At 52.4% G+C, this 25,511-nt stretch overlaps 1 protein-coding gene across 6 annotated transcripts in view; it reads left to right on the top strand.

Annotated features, from left to right (window-relative positions):
• ADCYAP1R1 (ADCYAP receptor type I) overlaps positions 1-25,511 on the top strand; it is a 61,969-nt gene that overhangs the window by 5,467 nt on the left and 30,991 nt on the right. For 5 of the 6 annotated variants that reach the window (XM_025291226.3, XM_025291225.3, XM_025291227.3 and 2 more), the window contains exons 2-4: positions 6,548-6,686; positions 8,444-8,549; positions 23,512-23,619. In XM_025291226.3, the coding sequence (XP_025147011.1) occupies positions 6,585-6,686; positions 8,444-8,549; positions 23,512-23,619 (316 nt within the window). In that variant the 5' untranslated portion in view covers positions 6,548-6,584. The remainder of the gene's footprint in view (positions 1-6,547; positions 6,687-8,443; positions 8,550-23,511; positions 23,620-25,511) is intronic. The other variant, XM_044946688.2, reaches the window with a different exon arrangement.

Raw genomic sequence — 25,511 nt, 5'->3', positions numbered from 1 at the left:
GTTCAATCCCTGAGTTGGGAAGATCCCTTGGAGAAGAAGAGAGAAGTCGCTAAGTCGTGTCTGACTCTTTGCGACCCCATGGACTGTAGCCCACCAGGCTCCTCTGTCCTTGGGATTTTCCAGGCATGAATACTGGAGTGGGTTGCCATTTCCTTCTCCAGGGGATCTTTCCGACCCAAGGATCGAACCCGGGTCTCCCACATTGTAGGCAGACGCTTCAGGCATTCTCTTCTACCCTGGAGAAGGGAATGGCAACCCACTCCAGTATTCTTGCCTAGTGAATCCCATGGACAGAAGAGCCTGGCAGGCTACAGTCCATGGGGTTGCAAAGAGTTGGATATGACTGAGTGACGAACACACACACACACACACACACACACACACACACACACACACGCACACACATGCCACCAGTGCCCGTGTGTGCCCAGCCTTTCCTGAGCCCGGGTTCCCTATGTGTAAGAATAGGGAGACCCTTTCAGGGACATAACTTCTGTCTCCTGCTGTGCATAGGCCTCCGGGAACCAGACTTTGAAAGGGGAACATTTGAACATCAAAGAAGAACATTCGCATTAATGATTAATCTGTCCATTGCCAGAACTCCCCTCACTGCAGCATTGGGCACTGACCTTTATCAGCTCTGACCTTATTGGTGAGAAAAGAGGTTCTTCTTTCCCAGAAACAAGTTAAGTTCCCTCCATTTGAGGGGTGAGTTGGAGGGGCAGTGTTTCATCTTTCAGCCTTCCCTCTCTGGTCCCCTGTACTAGGAGGGAGAGGAGGAAGGTGGGGGGTGGGTGCTGCTCAGGTTTCATAAGTAAAAGGGGCATGTGTAGAGTAAGGGAGGTGAATGGTCCACTTTCTCTGGGTCGTCTTTGATCTGGTGTCCAGGCTTGGCACTGCTCCATGATGGGGACGGATGCTGAATGGCCGGAGATGCCAATAGCAGATGCCCCAACTCCATGAGGACAGAGGAGGGACCTAGGGCTATGCGGCTCCACGGAGAAGAAGAGTGAGATGCTGCCCTCCTCCAGTGGGCACTCCCAGGAGACAGAGGAACCTGTGCTACTCAGGGCTGGCCTGGAAGGATGTGGTGGAAAGACATCAAAGCTTCCCCTGGGGGCCCTAGAGAGGGCTGAGCTCCCAAGCCCAGGAACTGGACTGTCTCAGCAGGGAGGGCTACAGAGAGGGTCCTGCAGGGTGTGGGGCAGCGTGGGAGATGCTGCAGGGTCTCCAGGTCCCCTCCCAGTCCATGCAGAGCCCAGTGAGTCACCGCCGGCTCCGGTGTGCTGACTGATGATGCCGTCTTCCTGTGTGCCTGGCGCAGTGGCCCGCTGCAGGACACGGCTGCTCTTGCTGTTCCTGCTCCAGGCCAGTCACTGGGCTTGTAGGTCCTGAGGAGGGCAGGCCCTCCCAAGTCTGGAGAGGGGAGCTGACTCCCCTGTAGTCTGCATATTTGTCACACATCCATTCCTGCCAGGCAAGGCTCTGGGACTCTCTTTTGGGTGACCTTGGGAAGTGTCTCCCCCACTCTGGACTCAGTTTCCCCACAGGAAGCTCAGTACCATGGGGAGGTGGCCTTCAAAGTCCATTTCAGGCCTGAAATGCTATGTCTGTCATGAACTCTTCCATGTAGGGAGCTTCAGACATAGAAATGTGGGTAGAGGGGTAGCAGACGGCCTCACTAGTCCCAGGGGATGTGAGAGGGATTGCTATTAGGATACCAATGGATTCTGAGCTGGTCTTCCTTTTAGCAATAACAGAGTGGTGGAAGCATAGGGATGGAGTACACAAGCTTTGAAGCCAGGCTCTTTCGGTTCACTCCCCAGCTCTACCACATGCTTGCTGTGCGACCTTGGGGAAGTTGCCTACCCTCTCTGTGCCTCAGTCTCCTCAGCTGTAGAGTGAGGATAATGCTAGTAATGATGGCATAGGTTTGGGGCAGGTGAAATGAGATAATGTATATTTATTGTTTGGAAGAGTGCCTGGCACGTACTGACTGTTTAATAAATGTTAGCCATTAGTGAATAAAAGTGCAGCAGACCTGATGTTCCCATTTGGAATGTGACAGAGGGCTTCCCTGGTGGCTCAGATGCTAAAGAATCTGTCTGCAGTGCAAGAGACCCAGGTTCAATCCCTGGGTCAGGAAGATCCCCTGGAGAAGGCAATGGCAACCCACTCTAGTATTCTTGCCTGGAGGAGTCCATGGACAGAGGAGCCTGGTGGGTTACAGTCCATGGGGTCACAAAGAGTCAGACATGACTGAGGGACTAACACTTATGGGGTAGAGATGACAGTAAGATGATTAAAAAAAAAAAAAAGCCTGAACACAAGGTGGTAAGATAATAATAGTTAGCATATGGCTAGTCTTTATTGGGAGCCAGGATGTACTCTACTGTCTATGGCTTATTGTTGTTTGGTTTGGTTTGTATTGTTTTTTAAAATTGTTTGTTTGTTTGTATTGTTTGTTGTTTGTATTGTTGTATGCTTTATTAATCGCTAAGTCGTGTTCAACTCTTTCGGGACCCCAAGGACTATAGCCCACCAGACTTCTCTGTCCATGGAATTTCCCAGGCAAGAATACTGGAGTGGGTTGCTGTTTCCTTCTCCAGGGCATCTTCCCGACCCAGAGATTGAACGCGGGTCCCCCGTGCAGGTGGATTCTTTTTCACTGAGCCACCAGGGAAGCCCTGCCTATAGTTAACTTACATGAATTGGTTGATGCCTCTTAGTAACATCTATGAAGTAGGTATTATTATTCTCATTTCACATATAATTGAATCAAGGCACAGAAAAGTTAAGTGGCTTGCCTGAGGTCTTTAGGCTTAAAACTCTAGCAAAATGGTTCTCAAGTCCACCATACTAAATGCCAGTATATAGTTTAATTGCCTTCAGATCAGTCGCAAAAGCTGTTTTATCTCAGCAGAGCCTCGACCCAAGAGACAGAGCCTGGGAATATTGGTGAGCTGGTCATCCTGAGCCACATGTGTGGTTGGGCTGAAAGAGCCCAGCATCCATCCTGAGGGAGGGGAGAGTCCAACCCCAGGCTGCAGTGGCCAGGCTTGACCGTGGCCCTTATGGGGTCATTGACAGCCTGGGGGAGTCCAGAAAAGGGAGGCAGCCTTGACAGGAAGCAGGGGACAGGGCTGGCAGTGGCAGACCCAGGGGTTACATTTGGAAGGGCTTTCCTGGGACAGAGGACCCCCCCCGCCCCGACGATGTGGTCCAGATGTATATGAGGTTTGGGGCAGCTTGCAGCCTCAGACTGTAAGCTCTAAGGGTTGTACAGTGGTCTTCGGGTGGGGGTCCAGGAAAAGAGGTGGGCCTGGGATTACATCCTGAGACGAGGTTCCCAGCTGAGGTTGGGGAGGGGGATGATCAAGGCCTGGGAGCCCGCAAATTCCCTCTCTCCATGCCTTGATGAGTGATGTCTGTGTCCTGTTGGACAGAGGGTAGACTGTAGTTGGGGAAGGTAAACTAGAGAGAGCAAAAGTGGGAATCAGGAACCCGGCTCTAGTTCCAGAGGAGGCCCTGTACTGAGAGTATCCCCTCTACCATGTGGCACAGGGTGGGGGTGGGGTGGGGGCTTACACTGCTGTCTTGGTTCTCATCATTGTCGGAGCAGCCTGGTGACAAAGCAGAGAGCTGGGGGATGGTTAGGCAGTTAGGCTGGGGCCTCTGCTCCAGCTTGTTTTTAATCCACTGCAGGGATAAGCATCCTGCAAGTCAGGGCATCGTGTGTGTGTGTGTGTGTATGGATGTGTTTGTCTATGTGTCTGTGTGTGCATGCTCATATGTTCATATGTGTGTGTACCTACAGTCCCATCTGAATCCAGATAAATCTGCTACCTCTAAATATCTGAATGCTTTTGCAGAATGAGTGCGTGTATGGTTACATGCGTTAATAATCCGATAAATGTACCTGAAGATGTAAATCTCTGTGTGATGCATCTGCACATACCTTTGTTCTGTGCTCTGTGAGGGTACCTTGGCATTTATGTGAACATGTGTGGAGTTGTCTGTTGATCCCCCAAGGAGTTTCCACCTTCATTATTCCACACTTGGGTGTTTGTATACAGCCTTCAGGTGGGTGCCCTGGGGGTCAAGTCTCTCTCTGTGGAATTGATGTGTCGTCATGCTCTTCTCTGTAGACCTGTTTCTGTGTGTGTGTGTGTGTGTGTGTGTGTGAGAGAGAGAGAGAGAGAAAGAGAGCACCAGTCCTCAAAAACAAACTCCTTCTGCTTGCCTGCTGCCACCCACTTGCCCCCTAGAACAACTGCAACGGGGCCAGCCACTTGCTCTTCCAGGCTAATGCTCTTGGTTCTGTTAAGTTAAGGTTAAAGTAAAGGCTTAAAGCAAAGGCTTTATAATCCTGTCTCTACATGAGAATCTCCTGTAGAATTTAAACAACACTGGTACCTGGGCCCAGCCTGAGGGATTCTGACTCAGTTGGGCGGGGGTATTTTTAAATGCTCCTCAGCAATTCTGCTGGACAACCCAAGTTGAGGACTGCCAGGGTGGTTGACAGAGGTATGGGGGGCACCAGCCTTGTCCTGGGTGGAAGCTTCTCTGACCCCAGGCCCCATCAGCCTTTGCTCCTCATTGTAGCACATGAGGGAGAATTAGCCCAGATATCGGAGGCTTCCTGCCTTAGGAGCTTTTCTGAGCCCTTAGTCTCCAGCATCTGCTGAGGCACTGTGGGCCCAGCATTCCTCTCTTCCAGCCAGGTGTGTAGGGAGCTCCAGTTCTCTGAAGACAGGGCCTTGGCCTCCGAGGGTTAGTGGAGATGACGGATTCCCCTGGGGACCACCAGTGCCAAGTTGTACCAGAGGCAGCCTGTGGCCCCAGGTGTTTGGAGGGTTCTGGGAGGGGATACAGAGGCTGAAGCCTGTGCCTGGGATGCCCAGGGGTACTGGGGCCAGTGTTCCCCCAGCCTGCCCAGTCTTTCTTGACCTGCAGGGGAGAGACTGGGCCAGCATCCCTAAGGCACCCCTGGCCTTCTCAGAGCATGTCTTGGGGATACCCAGGCCCTCCTCAGTATTTCCAAGTGATCCCCAAAAGGCAGAACAGCAGGTAGGTAGAGAAGGTCCCCCTTTCCTTGAACCTTCCTAAAATGGGTTTTCTTTCTTCTCTTTGGGTGCTTATTTGTCACCAGATTGAGCTTGAAGAGGTGAGGAGAGGAGAGAGGCATGAGGAGGCAGAAATTCTGGGGGCACAGAGGGCCCTGGAGTGATGGCAGTTCTGCCCATTGATGGGGGTGTGCAAGGACTCATGGTTGGGATACAGCCCCTTGGGTTTCCCCATGGATGCAACCCCGGCACCTATGGGTTAGTGGTGGCCCTGATATGGGCCTAGTCAATATTTTTAGTAATAATTTAATAGTAATGATAACTTTTAATTACTGTTTAGTACTTCATTGTATGGCTATGCAGGGGTCTATTAACAGTGCCTGTCTGATGGATGGTTGGCTACCCCATTTTTTTTTTTTTTGCTGTTGATGCTATTTTAAATGATGCTGCAGTGAACATTCTTGCATATGCTTCTTTCTGTACAAGTGCAGATATCTCCCTAGGATAGATACCCAGATGCCAAATTGCTGGCATGTGAGGCATATCAATTACTGATTGATTTTAGAAGCAGACTAAACTCTTCCTCTGGGCAGGTGCTGGAGCTCCCTCAACCTCCTCACTCGACTCCCTTTGCCCTGTCTGGTCCCTGGGAGCTCTGAGGGGGAGATCCTCGAGGTCTGAGCACATCCTCCGTAGCATCACGTTTTGTCTGTTGCATTGGTGATGGTTTTATCCTGGAGGCCGAGTGGGCTGAGGCAGGGTGAAAGGATGCTATGTTTATTGGGGACCAGGCTCGGCTGCTGGAACAAAGCGGCCCTGTATGAGCTAGTGAGTTGGAGAGAAAGCAGCTCCTTGTCATGTAGTGGCCGGCAACTAGGTGGTCCTTCAGGCTGGCAGGGAGGCTCAGCGCCCTGGGGCCCACTCTGTCATCCTGGCTGCCCCTGGCGAGTTGTTCCCCATCCCTCAGGTGTTATCCTGACTGCTCCATCCAGACTGGGTCTGGGGAGGGGAAAGAGCAGCAGGGGCAAGCACGTGCTGCCTTAGGGATAGGTGGTATTGGGGTGGCACGTGTCATGTCACCCACATTCCATAGGTAGGAAATTCATCACATGCCTGCACCCGAGAGCAGGAGGGACCTGGAAATGTCCTCTCCGGGTGGGCATGTATGTGCCAGCTAAAACTTTGCCACTGTGGAGGAAGATCCAGGGACACAGTCATCTGCTGCAGAGGAGAAAGCCATCCAGACCATTCTCATAGTCCGATGGGCACCCGGGCCAGCGGGTTCCCTGCTGTGGCCTCAGCGCCTGGTACTGAGCAGGTGCTTGGCAGATGCTTGTGTGTTAGAAGAATAAAGAACCGCACATACAAAGGCATGGACGGGGGTGCCCTTGGAGGCTTTGCTGTGCATAGGGGAGAGGGAGTGTCCCTGCCCCTCCTGTGCCACTGAACCTGCGGGAGACATGCTTTTCCTTTCTTTCTAGCCTGTAGACACCTGGGGTTGAGCAGTGGCGGCTGTGAATGAGAGGCGGGCGGCACTGGCCTGAGCCGCCTTGCAGGCTGAGAAACGTCATGGCCAGCATCGCGCAGGCCTCCCTGGCTGCTCTCCTCCTGCTGCCTGTGGTAAGGACCCAGGACCCGAGCTGACCTCGTGCCCGCCCCTCCGCCGCCCCCGCCATGACCAGCCAGAGCCCCAGCCTCACTCGAGCTCCCACACCAGATAACCTGTGTCTTTTGTGTGGTCTCAGCCAAGCTCAATTCACATGGCTGGTATCTCTGCCTGTACCCCCACTGGACCATCCCGCACCATTGTGTGCATTGAAAAGGGTGCTTCTTCCTGAAGATCTTGTACCGGTTTGACAAGAAATTGTTACATAATTTACAAATTGATTATGATAGTAATATATGTGGGCTTCCCTGGTGACTCAGACGGTAAAGAATCTGCCTGCAATGCAGAAGACCCAGGTTCAGGAAGATTCTCTGGAGAAGAGAATGGCTACCCACTCCAATATTCTTGCCTGGAGAATTCCATGGACAGAGAAGCCTAGCAGGCTAATAGTCCATGGGGTCACAAAGAGTCGGACATGACTGAGTGACTAACACACACACATATGTGGCAGCCTTTAGAGTTGTGCAGTATACAACCTGCTCAGCTGTATTCAGGGGCCCTCATTAGGGCTGCCTAAGGCAATTTTGATCCTGGTTCCCAGCCTGGTAATCTCTGGCAGGCTAGAGCTCAGAAGCCTCCCCTTGACCAAGAGGGATAGGGTGGGGGGCTCCAAGGCATTGCCCCCCTGCTCCTCTATCTGGGAATTCTGACCGGCATAGATGCAGCTCTCTTCAGAGCCCTGGATGCCAGTCCTGCCTCTGGCTTGCCTTACTGTGTGACTACAGACATGCTCAGCTCTTTCCCTACACAACTGTGAACAGTCAGCGCTAGACTGGATCCCTGAACCCTGCTCTTGGCAGCCTGTGATGCCTGGCACCTGCCTCCACACTTACCAACATCCCCTCGTGAAACCATCCCTGCCCTGGAGTTTTAAGCAGAAGTGACAGCATAAGTATGCAGCTGTCATGACAGCATTCATGGGCTTTGAAGTTATTTGATCCTACACTTAAATCTAGTATCTGCCACTAACCAGCAGGCGGTGTGACCTTGAGCAGGAGTTGTTTTTAACTTCTTTGAGCCTCAGTTTTCCTCTTTTGTAAAATGGGGCAGGAGTAAATGAGCATGGTTAGTAAGCCCATGCGGTGCTATCACTGTCCTTCGCCTGCAGCTCCTGGGCCCCCAGAGGAGAGAAAGGATGAACTCTCTCAACCAGCTCTCTCCTCTCTCTCACCTGCTGCTTGCTCCCCTAAAATGCAGTCAGAGCCTCTGGGTCTCTGAAGCTGGACTGCATGAATTTGAATTCTGGCTGTTCAGTCTACTAAGCTGTGTGACTCTGAGCAAGTTTCTTAACATCTCTGTGCTTAGGTCTCACATCTGTTGAATGGGAAATGGTAAAAATAGTGCCTAGTTTGTAGTACTCTTGGTATATATGTATGCATGGATAGGACAGAGTAATGCATGCACTTTAGTATGGTGCTATCTATGTATTTGCTAATGTTATGATAAAACGTGGAAACTGAGAGCCAGGGAGCGAGGTGGGATCTGCCATATTGAGTCCCACATTGGGTCCCACATTGAGCTGGTAAAGTGGAAGAGTCCTCATGGCATTTGTGACAAAGCAGAGGCACTGCTGCTTCTGAAATCTCTCGGTCACTGTCCTCTTCCTGCTTCTTTTGCTCCCCACCCCCACTGCCCCTGAGGCTTAAGTAGCTGGGCTTGGCAGTGAACCTCCCTGCTCCTCCTCCCCATTTATCCCCTGTGTCCCCTGCAGGCCACCGCCATGCATTCTGACTGCATCTTCAAGAAGGAGCAAGCCATGTGCCTGGAGAAGATCCAGAGGGTGAATGACCTGATGGGCTTGAATGACTCCTCCCCAGGTGAGGATGGTGGGGGGGGGCACCACCTCCGGAACATCTAAGGTCAGCCTTAGAACTGATATCGCCACCTCTGGCCACCTACAGAAAGTGGTGGAAGGTACAGGTCCTTGGGTCCTGCAGAAAGCCCTTTGGGACGATGGAGCCCTGGATCTGCTCTGGGCAGTGATGTTGGGGTTGCCCTCCTTGGGGATAGCCTGCCTAGATGCCTCCCTCTGAAAGGGGCTATTCCAGGTGACTGCACGTGGCCACCTTCACTCCCATGGGGGCCGAGAATGAGCTGGTATCTGGGTTGGGCAGCCAGCGGCTGTCAGAGAGCTCATTAGCAGGCAGCCTGGGTCTTGTGGCAGAAGGGACACAGCTGTTGCTGGTGGCCAAGTTAGAGAGCACCTGGTCAGCTCAGAGCATGAGGTATGGGATCATGCCCGTCTCCTCTGCTCACCCCATCAGAGGGCAGAGAACAGGTTGCAGCAGGAAACCCAGCCCTGTGTGTCTGTGCTGCTGTTCTCCTGGGCTGCTATGAGCGTGGGGGGCAGGAGGCTGCTCCCTTAGGCTGGATGCTGCCACACATGGCAGGACATTTAGTGGCCCTCGCTCTCCCGCTAGATGCCTGTGCCACCCCTAATCTCAGTGACAGCCCCCAAACCTCACATTACCAGATGTCCCAAGGGAGGGGCCTGGCCCCTGGCTGCCAACCAGTGGTCCTGTGTACCCTTTCCTCCTATGGGACACCGAGGCCCATAGAACAAGGGCACCCTGACCCCGGCAGAGCCAGGAGGAGGGTCTGCATGGGAAGCTGGGGACTTGAGGGTAGGGGGCATCTCTGGAGAACTCCTTAGACTTTCCCATGCCTCAGTCGCTGGAAGGTGGGACTCTCTGCCCCCTCTAGAGGGATCTACCTTTCTCTTTGGTCCTCTCCATTCTTAGGGAGCTCTTCTGAGAACCATTTATTTAAATACTTGGTTAGCCTGCAGATCAGTTAATTGTAATGGTCCCTCTGGGCTGAACTCCCTAGCCAGTCAGCTCAGCGAACATTAACTAGTAATGGAGTCCCTCCCAACCATGCTGGCCTTTCCCTCCAGCCATGTTCTTGTTCAGCCCTACCTGAGGCCAAAAGTGGATCTGAGGCCCCACCAGCCAGGGAAACCAAGGCGGGGGGCTCAGATGGGCACACAGTTGCAAGAGACTCAACGAATAGCCAATCCAGGCCTCTTGTCTAGAGGATGGGAACGTGGGACCCAGAGGGCAGTGATTCTTTGGAACCATGGGAAGAGGGAGTGTCAGACTCAGGTGGGCCTGGAACCCAAACACCCTGCCTCCCAGCACAAGGTCATTGTTCCTGAATCACAGGTCTCAGATATACTTGGGACTGAGCGGCAGGAAGCATCAGGTAGGGACAGGTAGAGATGGGAAGTGGAGTGGGGACTGGGCCCACAGGTATGCAAGTTAATCGCACCCATGGAGCCCTGGGCAGGAGGAGGACAAGAGGCCCTGCCTGCATGGGTATCCTGGCAGAAGTGTGAATGTGGGCGAGGCAGGTGTAATGATGGGTACCACCCAAGAGGGGCAGGTCAGAACCGCTGGGAGGGGCTCTCCCCTCCAGGTGTTCTCAGGAGAGGACGGATGAAAGGAATTCTCTGTGGGGAAGGATTCACGGAGAAGGTGGCATTTAAGCCAGATCCTTGGTCCTCACAGCTGGCTGCGTGTGCCTCAGACATGGCAGCTTTTAGGAAAACGTAGCCAAGACCCAATCCAAACCAATTCAACCAGAACCTCAGTCTGTCATAGTCGCCATGACTTTTAAAGGCCCCCCAGGCAATTCTGACGAGAAGCTAGGCTGAGAATCCTTGAGTTAGGCCCTGGGGAGGGGCAGCTCTTGACGGCAGGTGAGAGCTGAGGGATGGATGATTGGGGAGAATGTTCTAGGCTGAGGCAACCACAGCAGCAAGAGGCGGATGGGGAAGGGGAGTGAGTAGGTCCCTATATCTGGAACCCTGGATTGAAGTCGGTGGGGGCGAGCTAGAGGGAGGTATGGCTGAGGGCCAGGGAGCAGGTATCTGTGTGTTGTGTGTCCACTGCCCCTGGAGCTGGAGGTAGGAGGGGATGCCACTGGGGGCTTCCTCCCCCAAGCTACTATCTCTCCAGCTTTTCCCAGGATACCACCTGGACCTCTCTCGTCTAACCCTACCTCGGGGACCCTGTGAGTCAGGTTACCCTCAAACCTGAACTTGAGCAAGGGATCTCAAGCCTATGGAAGAATTCCACTGACCCACCCACTGGCTCATTCATTCACTCACTCACTCATCCCCTCGCCCTCTCACTCATTCAACTCCCATGACAAGCTGGCATCTTGGATCCTGCCTGGTGGAGTGCAGGCAAGGTCAGGGGAAGGATGGGGGCCTGCCGAGAGAGAGGTTCACACACTGATAGCCCTACCTGTAGAGTTTTCCTGGGGAGTGTACAGACATCTCTAGAGAATAGGTCAGTGAAGTTCAGACCATCTGGGAAGGCTTTCTGGAAGAGCAGAGAGGGATTAGGGACCAGATTTGGGGAAGATGGGGAAGCCAGGGAAGTTCCAGGTGGGGACTGACCCCAGTAAAAGTAGGAAGGGGGCAGTGAGTATGGTCGGAGGGAATTGTGACAGCTGGCACTCAGATACCAGGGGCCAGGTTCTAAATTATTACACATTCACAATTGCATAGCATAGCTCATTTAAACCTCACCAACCTATGAGCTGGGTAGCATTTTCCTCCCATATTCTGGATGAGGTTGTACAGACTCACAAGAGAGTAAGTAGGTCACTACCTGTTACCTAGTAAGTTACACAGCCTGGAAGGGTGGAGCCAGAACATGCCTTTGATCCTTCCAGAGTTCCTGCTCTCTGATCACTAGACTGCATTTCGGTTCAGAAAGGAGGGAAGAGACAGCCCCGCCCCCGCCCCCGGCCACCGAAGGCCTGCAATTTTCTTGGCTACTAAAGGCCAGAGGGTGTTTGTGTTTCCAAGGGCCGGGCTGGCTGGAGGCCTCAGCCTCTAGTGACCTGCTTGGCTAGGTCTCCCAGGCCCCAGCTTCAGCCTTGTGGAAGGAAAGGGCAGGTAGAGGGGAGGTGTGAGTGTCCAGCTCAGCTCACTTCAGGGCTCCTTCCTGCTGGCTGAGGTTGGAGGAGCCCCACCTTGAGGGTCCTTCAGAGCAGGGAGCCTCTGGGCACTCCAGTGCAGATGTCCTGGGAGATATCTGCCATCCTGTCAGCTGTCAGGGCTTGGGCTTGACTCAAGACTCAGGCTGGGTCCTCAGGGCATCCTTGGCTTCAGGTTTAACACATTTATGAACCATGGGTAGCCATTCATCCCATCGTGCCTTGTAGAGCTTCTGGGAGCATTTAAAGATGCTGATGGTCAGGCCCTCCCCAAAGCAATGAGGGGAGCATTTGGGCACGGTGGCTTGTTGAGAGTGTGTGTTAAAAGCCTCTCAATGATTCTAGAGAGTATCCAAGTTTTAGAACCATTGTGGCTTGTTGAGAGTGTGTGTTAAAAGCCTCTCAATGATTCTAGAGTGTATCCAAGTTTTAGAACCATTGGTTTGGTCAGAGAAGACCATCCTTCAGGGTGCTCATGTCAACTCAGGCCAGAGAGCAGTGCTCAGGGTCCAGGCAAACCTGTCTGGGAGCCAAGAGTCCAGTCTGACAGTAAGCAAGAGTCAGCAGTTGTGCATTCTGGTATTGACATCTGTGCCTGGGGTGAATGGAGAGAGACCAGCTCTCCTGCTACAGCCCTTCTCTGCACTTCCCCTGCACCTTCTGTCCCAAGCACACACGCTGTGCATGAAACTTTGATCAAGGGTCAGCCAGCGTCACTGAAACACACCTGGACAAGGAAATCTGTCAAATATATATTTTTATGCTGATGGCTCAGCAGTAAAGAATCCGCCTACAATGCAGGAGATGTGGGTTCAATCATGGATCAGAAAGATCCCCTGAAGGAGGAAATGGCAACCCACTCCAGTATTCTTGCCTGGAGAATCCCATGGACAGAGCAGCCTGGTGGGCTACAGTCCAAAGGGTCACAGAGTTGGACACGACTAAGCAACTGAGCAGGAGCATGTACTAATATTTATATATTTACTACTTGTGGGCTTCCTTGGTAGCTCAGCTGGTAAAGAATCCACCTGCAATGCAGGAGACCCTGGTTCAATTCCTGGTTCAGAAAGATCCCCTGGAGAAGGGATTGGCTACCTCTCCAGCATTCTTGGGCTTCCGTGGTGGATCAGATGGTACAGAATCTGCCTGCAATGCGGGAGACCTAGGTTCAATCCCTAGGTTGGGAAGATCCCCTGGAGGAGGGCAAGGCAACCCACTCCAGCATTCTTGCCTGGAGAATCCCCATGGACAAAGGAGCCTGGCAGGCTGCAGTCTATGGAGTCTCAAAGAGTTGGACACGACTGAGTGACTAAGCACAGCATAGCATATTACTTGTATGTCCCCATGAAGACTCTTGAGAGTCCCTTGGACTGCAAGGAGATCCAACCAGTCCATTCTGAAGGAGATCAGCCCTGGGATTTCTTTGGAAAGAATGATGCTAAAGCTGAAACTCCAGTACTTTGGCCACCTCATGTGAAGAGTTGACTCATTGGAAAAGACTCTGGTGCTGGGAGGGATTGGGGGCAGGAGGAAAAGGGGACAACAGAGGATGAGATGGCTGGATGGCATCACTGACTCGATGGACGTGAGTCTGAGTGAACTCCCGGAGTTGGTGATGGACAGGGAGGCCTGGCGTGCTGCGATTCATGGGGTCGCAAAGAGTCGGACACGACTGAGTGACTGAACTGAACTGAACTGACTGAAAGTGAGTGCACTGGAATGAGGACACTGGTCTGTTAGAGACGAGATGCGTCTGTGGCATGTTGTAGCTGTGTAGCTGTAGGTGGGGGGCTCCCAGGAGGGTACCTGAGTCTGCTTAAATCCTTACTCCTCACTGATCCTGGGATACCCACCCCCCACCCCCAAAGAGAATATGGGATGGTAACGTATATAGTGGCCTTCAGAGTGGAAGCTGAGGGACAGTGATAGGCTGGGGAGGGGCACTGGAGCTCTGCGGGGGCTTTAGCGAGTAGAAAATACAGGGAAGATCATGGAGAGTGAAAGCAAGTTTCTAACTGGCTGGTTTCATCCGCACCATCCTTGGCAGGTTTTAAGGATGTTTACTGGGACTGTTGTTGAGGTGATATATTTAGTGGTTTTGTCCCTCATTCCAAACCCCTGCATGCGAACTAGATCTTGAGACAACACCAAGTCCGGCTTCATCATGACGCACGGAGAGGCCGAGGCCAGAGGTGGCCATCACTGGCCAAGTCACACTGAGGGCTGGAGTCAGCTCTGGGACAGGCCCCAGGTCTGCTGTCCCAGCTGGGGAGCGCTAGGAAACAAGGAGACAAGAGACAAGGAGAAAGGACTCCTGTGTGTGGGAACTGGAGTTGCCTCTCTGAAGCGTCCCTAGGCCCACGCAGGGCACAGGCACCACCTGCTGGGCTGGCCGCTTTGTTCTCTCGGTTCAGCCCAGGCAGCCCTGCCAGCCCCCGTGAGTCCTGCCACCACCTCTTCTTTGTGGGGCTGCGGGCTTGCATCAGTCTGGAGGCCTTCCCTGCATTTAAGTGGGCTGGTCAGGTGTGGTCCTCCTTGGGGGTCCCCCGCCCCATACTCTGGAGGAGATGGAAGAGGGAGGCCAGCAGTGGCTTTGGCACGAGCAGGAGGAAAGCGACTTGGAGGAGACACAAGCAGCCTGCTCATTGCTATTCTGACCCAGCCGCTGAGGCCTGTCCAGGGTGCAGAGTGCAGATCCCAGCCCCCACCTCCACTCTCACCAGGCCAGAGGCCTGAAGGGGTGGGGGCGGGGAACCTCTGCAAGGCTGGGCCCAGGCTCGCCATCCTTGAAGCAAGATCAGCTTCTTGTCTGCGCCTCCCAGCAGCTCTGAGAATGAACAGATGGGGGTCTGCAGGGACCCTCCCTCTGAGGAACTCACTTCCCAGATCTGACAAAGGGTTCAGTTTCTGTCCAAACCTGTTTTCCTTTGGTCCCGTAGTTCTCAGACGTAAGCCTGCATCAGAACTTGCTGGAAGGCTTGCTGGGCCCAGCCCCAGTTTCTGACCCAGTGGATCTGATGGGGCCGGAGTGTCCGTACCTCTGGCAATCTCCCAGTGGCACTCCTGCTTGGGGGTCTACACTTTGAGGACCACTGACTCCCACAGAGAAGGGCTGCGTCTTTAGTCCTCTCTCCACTCCCCTAGCACCGAATTCACAGCTGGTCTGCATTTTATGGATCAGCAACATTGACTGTAAAGTAAATTTCAGTATGTTGAATCATTTTTTGCCCTTAAATCGTGTGCCGAGATGAGGGACTTGTTCTAACAATACCCAGGCACCCTCGGGCAGCTTCTCAAAAGAGGGGACCGCGCTTTTGTGTGAGTCCCCCGGTCTCACGAGTGTTGAACGCTGTGTGGAACTGGGCGGAATCATCGCCATGACAACCCGAGATTAGCTCCTTATTTTGTTCCAGTCGGGGCTAAAGGCTCTTGCATTCTCTCTCCATTCAACCTGCCCAAGTGGTCTTTCCCCCTCCTGCTGTCACAAGGCACTGCGTCTCCTTGGCTGCTGTGCGTATCAGCGTCTCAGTGGGAGCAGCCCCAGGGAGTGTGCCCACCATCCCCTCCCACCCCAGCAGAAATCCCCCTGGGCCTGAATTCCTCTCACCGAGTCCCCATCGAGACTTTTAGTGGGATAGACTGAGCCAGGAAGGCGTAGGCAGGTTTCATGGAGAATTGGGAGGCTTGGGGTGTCAGAGTGGAGAGTTCCCCCAGGGAAGAGCACTGTTCTGACTTCCTCTGCATGGGGAAGAAGAGGACGGGAACGCTCTTGACCCTGAAACCACGTCTGATGCACTTTACCAGCTCCTCCTTGAAGCAGAGTTCGCTGCAGCTGCGTCATCAGTATCTTCCAGTTTTCCTTGTGTTTCTGGCCAGCCCTCCAAGCCTTCTTTGCCAACTTTTCTTCTGAGTGGTGACCTTCTTTTTTGTTGGGACCAGGCCTTAGTCTCTTCTCTTTTTTTTTTTCCTCTCGAATCTACACCCTCTCACTGGACATATTATCTGGGCCCATGGCCCTACATAACTTCCTTGTGCTGACCGCTTCTTGTTCTCTTCCTTCAGTGGCAACTTCCCTTCTGAACACTAGAATTTTATCTAACTGCCTATTTGAAATCTAGTTCTGCTTGGCTCTTTGCATCATCTCAAGCTAAACACACCCCAGATGACACTCTTGAGTTCCAGCTTGCTGATTCCCTCCACCACCTGCTTCTCATCCAGCCCTCCTCACCGTGGCTGGTGGCTTAGTCAGCTAGCCATCCAGGCACTCAAACCCAGGTGCCAACCTCGGTGCCTCTTTCCCCTTCGCTGCACAAGTCAGGGTAGCCTAGACCACGGTGTAGTAGCAAATGAACCTTAATGTCTCAGAGACTTAATACTGTAACGTTTATTGCTTGCACATCACAGGCCAGTGTGGTGGGAAGAGTGGGGAGGTGAGTTTGACTCCACTTAGTCCTTCAGAGATCCATCTTGGAACACTGCCACCCTGGATATGTGGCCTCCAGGGATGCTGCAGGGAGGGGAGAGAGAGAAAGGCTGCGGAGTCTGCAAGGGGTGTTTTTGAGACCCATTTGTCATCCCCCGCCCCACTCACCATGAGTGAGCACTCAGTCCCATGAGATGGATGAGCATGTATGGTCCCTGGCACACTCACCAGTTGTGTCCAGCCAGTCTGTCACCAAGTCCTGCCTCAAGACCCTCCTACACAGCACTCCATTCTATCTCAGCTGCCATGGCTCTTCATCAAGCCCCACCACCCTCCTCCCAACTGCTGCCACATCCTGATAGACGTGTCTTCGTGTTTGCTTTCCTGCTCTTGAAATGTATTACCTTCCCACACAGCCAAATCAGCCCACGTGCCTCCTTGTCTTAAAACCCCTCTAGGGGAGGCAGAATAATGTCCCCACCAAAGATGCCTACAGCCTCATCCCCCAAAGCCTGTGGACTGTGTTGCCTTAGAAGACAGAAGGGACTTGGCAGGTATGGTTATGTTAAGATGGGTGAGTAGCCTGGATTATTCAGTATATTCACAAGCATCCTTATAAGTGGCAGGAGGCAGCAGGAGGGTCAGAGGAGAGAGATTTGAAGATGCTATGCTACTGGCTTGGAAGATGGAGGAAGGGGCCACAGGGCAAGGGATGTGGGTGGGCGCCTGAATCTGGAAAAGATAAGAAAACAGATTCTTCACTAGAGCCTCCAGAAGAAATGCTGACACCTTGACTTTGGCCCCTTTCTGACTTCTGACCTCCAGAACCATGAGATAAGAAATCAGGTCATTGTAAGCCACTTAGTTCCCTGTGTTACAGCAGCAATGGGAAAGTAATACACCATCCAAGGTCTTCTTCAGCATTTGGCATTAAATCCAGATTTATTCCCGTGGTCACAGACTATAAGCCCTGGGCGAGCCAAGACCAGGGGTGCTCATTCATCCCACTTTTGCTTTTCAGTATCTGACTCTTAACAGACACTTAATATTTCTTGAATATGTGAGTGAAGAACAGGGAGGGAAAGAGAAAATGAGAAGGTGAAAAAAAGGCAAAAGGAGGAGAGGAAGGAGGAGAAAAGGCATCTTGAAATCTTCTAGCCCCAACAGCACTAAGCTTTGTTGGGGCTGGAGTCTGGAACAGATGGGGAGAGAGAAGCTGGACGTATTGCGTGGGTGTGGAAGGAAGATGAGTCGTCGTCCTTAGTTAAAAAAAAAAAAAAAATCCAAGGTGCTCTCAGGAGCCCAGACCCAGTTCTCATCTCCCTGGAAAGTGTTCTTGGGAGCACTTGGCTCCAAGGCTCCTGAGGCCAGAGCCAACCCATCGAGAATGGGAGAGAAGACACACCCCACCTCCCTTCTCATCCGGGTCCAGCTGAGAGGTGATAACTGTAGGAAAAATGTGCACGAGGCATCCTGGGAAGCCCTGAGGAGACCTTTGACCCCAGCGATGCCAGCCAGAGGGGTGGGTGGAGGGCTGAGAGCTCCCTATGGGATCAGGGACATTGTCCCATAAAGCAAAACTGTTTATCTGATATTCACAACATTTCTGACACCAAATGTGTGCGTTTTCCATACCAAGCAATTCTCCAGTTTTCTATGGACACCCACTGGATGTCCCTACAATTTAATTCAAATCTGACCCTAACAACCTAGAGTTAGCCCAGACCCTACAGGTGAAGGGTCAGTTTCAGGAGACTGCTCCCCCATTTCAGATGCCAGTTGCACATCGTGGGTCCTCAGGTAACCCACACTTCAGTCTGACTTGGCTACCGATCAGGGATTCCCATGGCCTCCTTCTCACACTCAATAATTTGGTATAATGACTTACAGAACACATTTACCAGTTTACTAAAGGATTTTATAAATGAACAGCCAGATGAAGAGGTCCATAGGATGAGATCCAATAGAATCCCAGGTGTTGGAGCTTCTGTCTTTGTGGAATGTGCCACTCTCTGGCATGTGGATATGTTCACCAACCCAGAAACTCTCCAGATCCCATTGTTTAGGGGTTTATGGATGTTCCATTATGTAGGCACGAAAGGTTAAATCATTGGCCTTTGATGATTAACTCGATTTCCGGCCCCAAGGTGAGAGGTGGGGCTGAAAGTTCCAGTTCCTTAACCCCACAGTTGGTTGCCCTGTGGACCAGTCCCTATCCTCCAAGAGCCATGTCATGAGCATACACTCAGGTATGGCTGAAAGGGGCTTATGAATAACGAAAGCTGCTCCTCTGACCCCATCACTCAGGTTGTTCCAAGGATTTTAGGAGCTCTACGCCCTAGTGCCGGAGAATTGACGCTTTCGAACTGTGGTTCTGGAGAAGACTCTTGAGAGTCCCTTGGATGGGAAGGAGATCAAACCAGTCAATGTTAAAGGAAATCAACCCTGAATATTCATTGGAAGGACTAATGCTAAAGCTGAAACTCCAATACTTTGCCACTTGATGCAAATAACTGACTCATTGGAAAGACCCTGATGCTGGGAAAGATTAAAGGCGAAAAGAGAAAGGACCAGAAGAGGATGAGATTATTAGATGGTATCACTGACTCAATGGACATGAGTTTGAGCAAACTCCGGGAGATCGTGAAGGACAAAGGAGCCTAGTGTGCTATAGTCCAAGGCGTCGCAAAGAGTCGGACACAACTTAGTGACTGAACAGCACCGAACAGTCAGGAATCTGGGATGAAGACCAGATGTGTAATTCTTATTATATCACAATATCATAGTCTCACAATATCAGAGTCATTACGATTTATTATATCATGATATCAAATTTATTTTATCACAATATCATAGTCTCCTAAACCCAGACACTAGACTTGGGCCCTAAGGTTTGGGTTCTACTTTTAGGCTTCCTACCTGCTCTGGTGCTACAGGAATTATCCCACTAGGATCTTTAGTCTATGGAGGGGAGGCAGGCCAGGAACCAGGAGGGCTTGTAGAGTGTGGTGGGCCATGGGGCAGGTGAAGGGACCTTGGCAGATGCCCTGTTGAAGATGTCTGTCCTGGCAGTGGGGCCAGGAAAGGCAGCCCCAGCCTCCTGGCCACCCTTCCAGATCCCAGCAGGTCCTGACTGACTGTCTTCCAGATCTGAGCTCTGATCACTCAAGGAGCTGGGAGACCACTCAGAGTCACCCCGCCCTTGATGTGCTCAATGGGAAACTGAGTCAGGCTGGAGGGTGTGGAGACTTGCCAGAATCATGCTGTGAGCCCTTGGCAAAACTCAAGCCACTGACGTCCTGCCGATGTGGAGGGGGCACCCTGTCCTTTCCCTCCCGCTGCCCTTAAATGCAAACTTCTCAAATTTTCCTCCACCACTGTAGCCCTGGGCCTGATGGGCCCTGGCACATGCTAGCTGCTCAGTTAACAGTTGTTGGGAGGATGGATCCCTCACTACCTCGGTGTCTCTGACCTTCAACCTGGGAACCCTCCCCCATTGTGCCACCTACACCTGGGCCCCTCGGCCCTTGTGACTATGTTCCCTTACTCATCTAACAAGTTCTGGGCCTCGGGAATGTCAGCTGGCAGAAGCAGCTGGCTGTGCCAGGGCCTAATGTTCTACACTAAGGAACAGCTGTTGGCCAGGGCTCCCAGGCTGTGGGCCAGACACAGCCACACTCCATGGCCTGTGGTCAACACGGGCCACGTCGGCCACAGATATACTGTTAGGTCTCTTTCAAGGACATGTTGTCATGACTAGCCATGTATAGGGGGGAGTCCTGCTGTAATGAGCAGACAAAAGTCATCTGTAACAGGCTTGGGACCCATCTCCCTTCATGTGGCCCCCAGAATCCTCATCATCTTGGTTTGTCATCCTCAGAGCTTTCTGTGATGCTTCTACATCCCAAATGCAGTCATTCTGGAAACAGGATACTATGGGTTAATGTGACTGCATGTGAATTCTAAAGTTGTTGTTGTTCAGTCTCTAAGTCGTGTCCGACTCTTTGTGACCCCGTGGACTGCAGCATGACAAGCTCCTCTGTCCTCCACTGTCTCCCGGGGTTTGCTCAGACTCATGTCCATTGAGTCAGTGATGCTATCTAACCATTCTAAAGTAGCCAGGTCTGAATTCTAAGAGGGTTTTTTGCACATGGCAACTTTGGACGTTTTCTGATCTAAACATGACCTGAAACTGTGGGCCCCAACAGAGTGGCTGTGAGCTCAGGAGGCCCACCCCAGGCCCCCACCCCTGCCCAATGCCTGCCGGGCTTCCTCTGTGTCTGCCCAGGGGCCCTCTACCGGCCTTTCTCACCTGCTTGGGCTCCGTTTCATCTCTCTGCCTAGGTCTGTCTCAGGGGAATGATTCCCAGGGATACCTAAGTGAAATAATGAGATTAGTGGTAATAACAATGGTGACCAGGCACTGAGTGAGTCTGCCTTTCTTCCGACAACTTTTCATGTATGAACTCATTAATCCTTCCCACAGCCCTGGGGGTGGGACAGGCACAGGCTGTCTTGTACCTGGCAGAGGAGCCCTCCAAAGTCCTGATTTAGAGCCTGCTCAGCCAGGTGAGGTCCCTTTCCTGGAAGTCAGCACTCTGCCATTGGATACGCCACATACTGCCTCCCGTCTCTGCCTTTGCATGATTATATCACTCTATGCACTTTCTCTGCCCACCTGGAACACGTGGAGTTCCCTGCTCCTCTCATGTTGTGTTCTTTCCCTGGATGACCTCTCACCCCGTGGCCTCGCCCGTGCGCCTTGTGCTGGAGTATAAAGCAAGGAGCTGTTAAGGAGCTGAGGTGATAGGGCCACTGGTTGGTGCTCACTGATAGTGGTGGCCATGTGACCCGGTCACATCTTTCTTTGGAAGAGCTCGCAGTCACAGGTGTGTGGGGATGAGTGAGGAGACCAATGGGGAAGCTGTAACCAAGGTCCTAGGGAAAAGTGGTCTGCCCTTGACTAGGTGGAGGTGCATGGATTCCACAAATATTTGACTGTCAGACCAGCAGGACTTGGTGACCAATTGTCTATGGAGCACGAAGAAGGCGACAAAATGAGAATGATTCCAGGATTCCAACTGGGGCTGAGACAGGAAATCAGGTTTTGTAGGAGATGCTCAATTGAGCCTTGGACAGGCTGGGTGTAGGTTGTCTTGGGCCTTTCAAGGTGGGGATATCCAGCAGGCACCTGGCTGTGAGAGGCAGCCCTCAGGTTGTACAGGAGACAGGCTTGGGAGCTGTGTGTATAATTCTGTCAGGAAGACCTTGAGCCTGCTTCAGTTCAGTTCAGTTCACTGATTGAGGCGTATCTGACTCTTTGCAACCCCATGGACTGCAGCATGCCAGGCTTCCCTGTCCATCACCAACTCCTGGAGCTTGCTCAAACTCACGTCCATCGAGCCGGTGATGCCATCCAACCATCTTATCCTTTGTTGTCCCCTTCTCCTCCTGCCTTCAATCTTTCCCAGCATCAGGGTCTTTTCTAATGAGTCAGTTCTTCGCATCAGGTGGCTGAACTATTGGAGCTTCAGCTTCAGCATCAGTTCTTCCAATGAATATTCAGGACTGATTTCCTTTAGGATGGACTGGTTGGATCTCCTTGCAGTCCAAGGGACTCTCAAGAGTCTTTTCCAACACCACAGTTCAGAAGCATCAATTCTTTGGCACTCAGCTTTCTTTATGGTCTCTCACAGCCATATATGACTACCGGAAAAAACATAGCTTTGACTATACAGACCCTTGTCGGTAATGTCTCTGCTTTTTAATATGCTGTCTAGGTTTGTCATAGCTTTTCTTCCAAGAAGCAAATGTCTTTTAATTTTACTTGCTCCTTGGAAGAAAAGTTTTGAGTCTGTTGATCTCGTCTAAGATGAGAGGAGCAAAGGGCCAAGGGCAGGGCAGATGCGAGCCCCTGCATTTGGTCAGGTGGGGCCCAGTGATGAGGGCCCGGAAGGTCAAGTAAGGATGATGAGTTCGGTAAGGTCAAGAGGCCTCTCAGTGGAGAGGAGGGATGAAGTCAGATGAGGGGTGAAGCATGAAGGGGAGGTGAGGATGGAGTGACAAGGAGTGCAGAGAACAACACCAGGAGGCTGGTAGAGGCTGGGAGGAGAGTGGGCACAGGGGTTGGAGGATCTACTGAGCGCCCCAAATCTGAAAATCTGGTCTTCAGACTTGACCTCTTCCTCCTCCTGGCAGCTCATCTGCTGTGAGTCACTGTCTTAATGATTCCTAAATAGTTCTCAGTTTGTCCTTACTCCTCTCCATCCCTCGGTGCTCACCTGATCTGGGCGTTCGTCCCCACCATGGTGGCCTCTGAGGTGATCCCTGCCTCATATCCCTTTGTGCTCCAAGTCCTGTCATAGTCCTGGGGCTTGGCTGTGTAGGTCTCTGCCTGGCTGACTCTGCCATCCTCCCCACCCCCATCTGACCAGTTTGTGCTCCTCCTTCAGGTTCCTACTTCATTTTCACTCCATCTCTCCGCTCCAGGCCTGTCCTGAAAGGCAGTGGGTGGCCGGGGCATGGGGTAGTGGTGGCAATGGAGCATCCTCAGGCCAGCCAGTCCCTGCCTCTCCTTCCACTCAGGAGGTCGATCTGAAGCTGGACCTCACAGTGATGTGGAGCCTGGGGATGTGGAAGAGCTCGTGCAGGGTGCTGTGTGTGTGTGCTGCGTGTGTGCTCCATGTGTGCGCTGTATGTATCTGTGCTCTGTGTGTGTGTGTGTCTGTGTTTGTGTGTTGTGTGTGTGCTGTGTGTGTGTCTGTGCTCTATGTATGTGTGCTGTATGTGTGCTCTGTATGTGCTCTGTGTGCTCTGTGCGTGTGTTGTGTGTGTGTGCTCTGTGTGTGCTGTGTGTGCTCTGTGTGTGTGTGTGCTCTGTGTGCTGTGTGTGTACGCACTCTGTGTGTATGCTCTGTGTGTGCTGTGTGTGCTCTGTGTGTGTGTTGTGTGTATGCATTCTCTGTGTGTACTGTGTGTGCTCTGTGTGTGTGTGTGCTCTGTGTGCTGTGTGTGTACGCACTCTGTGTGTATGCTCTGTGTGTGCTGTGTGTGCTCTGTGAGTGTGTGTGCTCTGTGTGTGTGTGTTGTGTGTGAGGGCTCTGTGTGTGTGTGTGTTGTGTGTGTGTGCTCTGTGTGTTGTGTGTGAGGGCTCTGTGTGTGTGTGTTGTGTGTGTGTGCTCTGTGTGTGCTCTGTGTGTGTGTGCTCTGTGTACACACTCTGTGTGTATGCTCTGTGTGTGTGTGTTGTATGTGTGTGCTCTGTGAGTGTGTGTGCTCTGTGTGTGTATGCTCTGTGTGTGCTGTGTGTGCTCTGTGTGTGTGTGCTCTGTGAGTGTGTGTGCTCTGTGTGTGTGTGTGGGGAGGGACTGCTGGATGCCCTCTCACCATGGTTTTCATCCCCACAGGGTGCCCTGGGATGTGGGACAACATCACGTGTTGGAAGCCTGCCCACGTGGGTGAGATGGTCCTGGTCAGTTGCCCTGAACTCTTCCGAATCTTCAACCCAGACCAAGGTGGGTTTCCCCCAGGGCCTCTTTAGGCTACACTCGGTCCAGCCTGTTCCCCAAAGTTGGACCCCAGGCATTCCTGGGAGACAAACACCAAAGACTGGGGGCACCCTGCAGGGAGGTGGTTCCCATTTCGGAGCTCTGTGTTGGGGAGATGAAATCAGGGACCCCCGTGCACAAAGGGACACAGAAGCACCCCTGACACATGGCAAGGCCCCGTAGAGGTGCGACAGAAGGGCAAGGCTAGGCTCTCGGATGTGGGCTCCATCGCATAACCCAGCTGTGGACCTTGAGCAGGGCAGTCACCCCTCTGTCCCCCCATTTCCTAGTCTATCAGATGGGAATGTGGAATGGTGACTGGGGGAATTTAAGTGGAAGATGCTGGTGGAAGTCCCTTAGCAGGACTGGGTGCAGCTTGATGGTCAGCCGCAAGTGTGAGCTGATGCTATCACCACACTCACTCATACAGGGAGGCCCAGATGACTGCTCTCCATGGGGAGGGGCCTAAGGGGAAAGGGTTCTGAGGGATCTCTCCTTTGGATGTGAGTCTGGTGGGCTCTCCAGGCCTATTTCTGCCTTGGCAGAGACTCATGAACCCCAAAAGAAGGTTGGTGTCTGCTTTTAGTGCACATTGACACTGGGAGGGGCCTGGAGCCAGACTGGCCCTCTGCCCCAACTCTGTGGGTGTCCCAGGAAGCAGGGTGGCAAGCTGGGGGTTGCTGAGTTAGGCTGGGTAGAGGGAGATGGAGGGACTGGGCTCCAGGCAGGTGATGTACTGAGAACCATGCATGGACCACCTAGTCCTGGGTTGGGGCCTTGGTTTGAGGAAGGAGGGTAGGGACTCCTACAGGGACTAGAGGCTCTGCGACACTTGTGTAGCCATGCATGAGTCCCTTGAGACCTGGTCCTCAGCTTCCTTTCTCACGTGTCTAAGGCCTTGGCCAGCGTCCCTCTAGAAGTAGAGAGTCTCCAAGCTGTGCTTCACTCCACTGTCCTCTAGCCCATGTCAGAGGCAGAGGCAAATTTTTTTCACACCTGAAAGTCCAGCAGCCTTGTTTCTGCCTGCAGGAGAGTCTGCTTGGAGGAGGTGGTGTGGGGAGATAGAGGCAGTGTCTTGGGGATGCCCGGCCCCATCTCTGGCTCCCCGCCCAGGACTAGAGAAGGCAGGGTCTAGCCATGCTGCCCCCATCTCGCCTCCCCGACTTTCTGTTTGGGTCCGTTAGCCATACCTCCCACCTCCAGAATCTCAGTCCAGGCCAGTCCAGCAGTTAAACTCTCCCATCCTGACAGTGGCATGAGGACTGGATGCAACCCAGAGTAGAAGGGGAAGTGCTGAAAGGAGAGGCACAGTGTGAATGGTGGTTCGTCAAGCGGGGTGGCAGCCCAGTGATTCAGCTCCAATTTCTAATTCATTCCTATAGAAACCAATTAATCACTTCCTCCATTCACGTACTCCTTTCATTCACTCATTTATTTAAAGTTGACAGAACATCTACTCTGGGTCAGGTACCGTGGCAGGACTACTTTTCCACCACGCACAGAAAAGGTAAAATGAATCAGCAGTTGAATAAAATTTTCTTAAGATATGCTTTCTTTCAGATTCTGTGCCTCCCTCTGGCAATTGCACAATGAATGTGTTATTTACACCTGCCTCTTAATGGTTCATTAAGGCAGGGCCTTTTAGCATCTCCATTCACAAAGTTAGACTTGACTTAAATACTTAGAAAGCTGAGAACCGCAGTTTTCCTTTTATTTCCTGGTTCCCAGGGCCGAATCTCATGCTCATAGTAATAGTTGCTGCTTTGCAGCTGTTGGAGATGCAGGAACGCGATCTCGCTCCTCCTTTGGAATGCTTCACTTTCTCAGTAACTGTGCCCTGTTCTTGCAGGAAAGGTAGA

Source organism: Bubalus bubalis, chromosome 8, assembly GCF_019923935.1.
Source record: "Bubalus bubalis isolate 160015118507 breed Murrah chromosome 8, NDDB_SH_1, whole genome shotgun sequence".
NCBI lineage: Eukaryota > Metazoa > Chordata > Mammalia > Artiodactyla > Bovidae > Bubalus > Bubalus bubalis.
The sequence above is the reverse complement of the archived record's forward strand: the minus strand, read 5'-3'. Positions and strand labels throughout refer to the sequence as shown.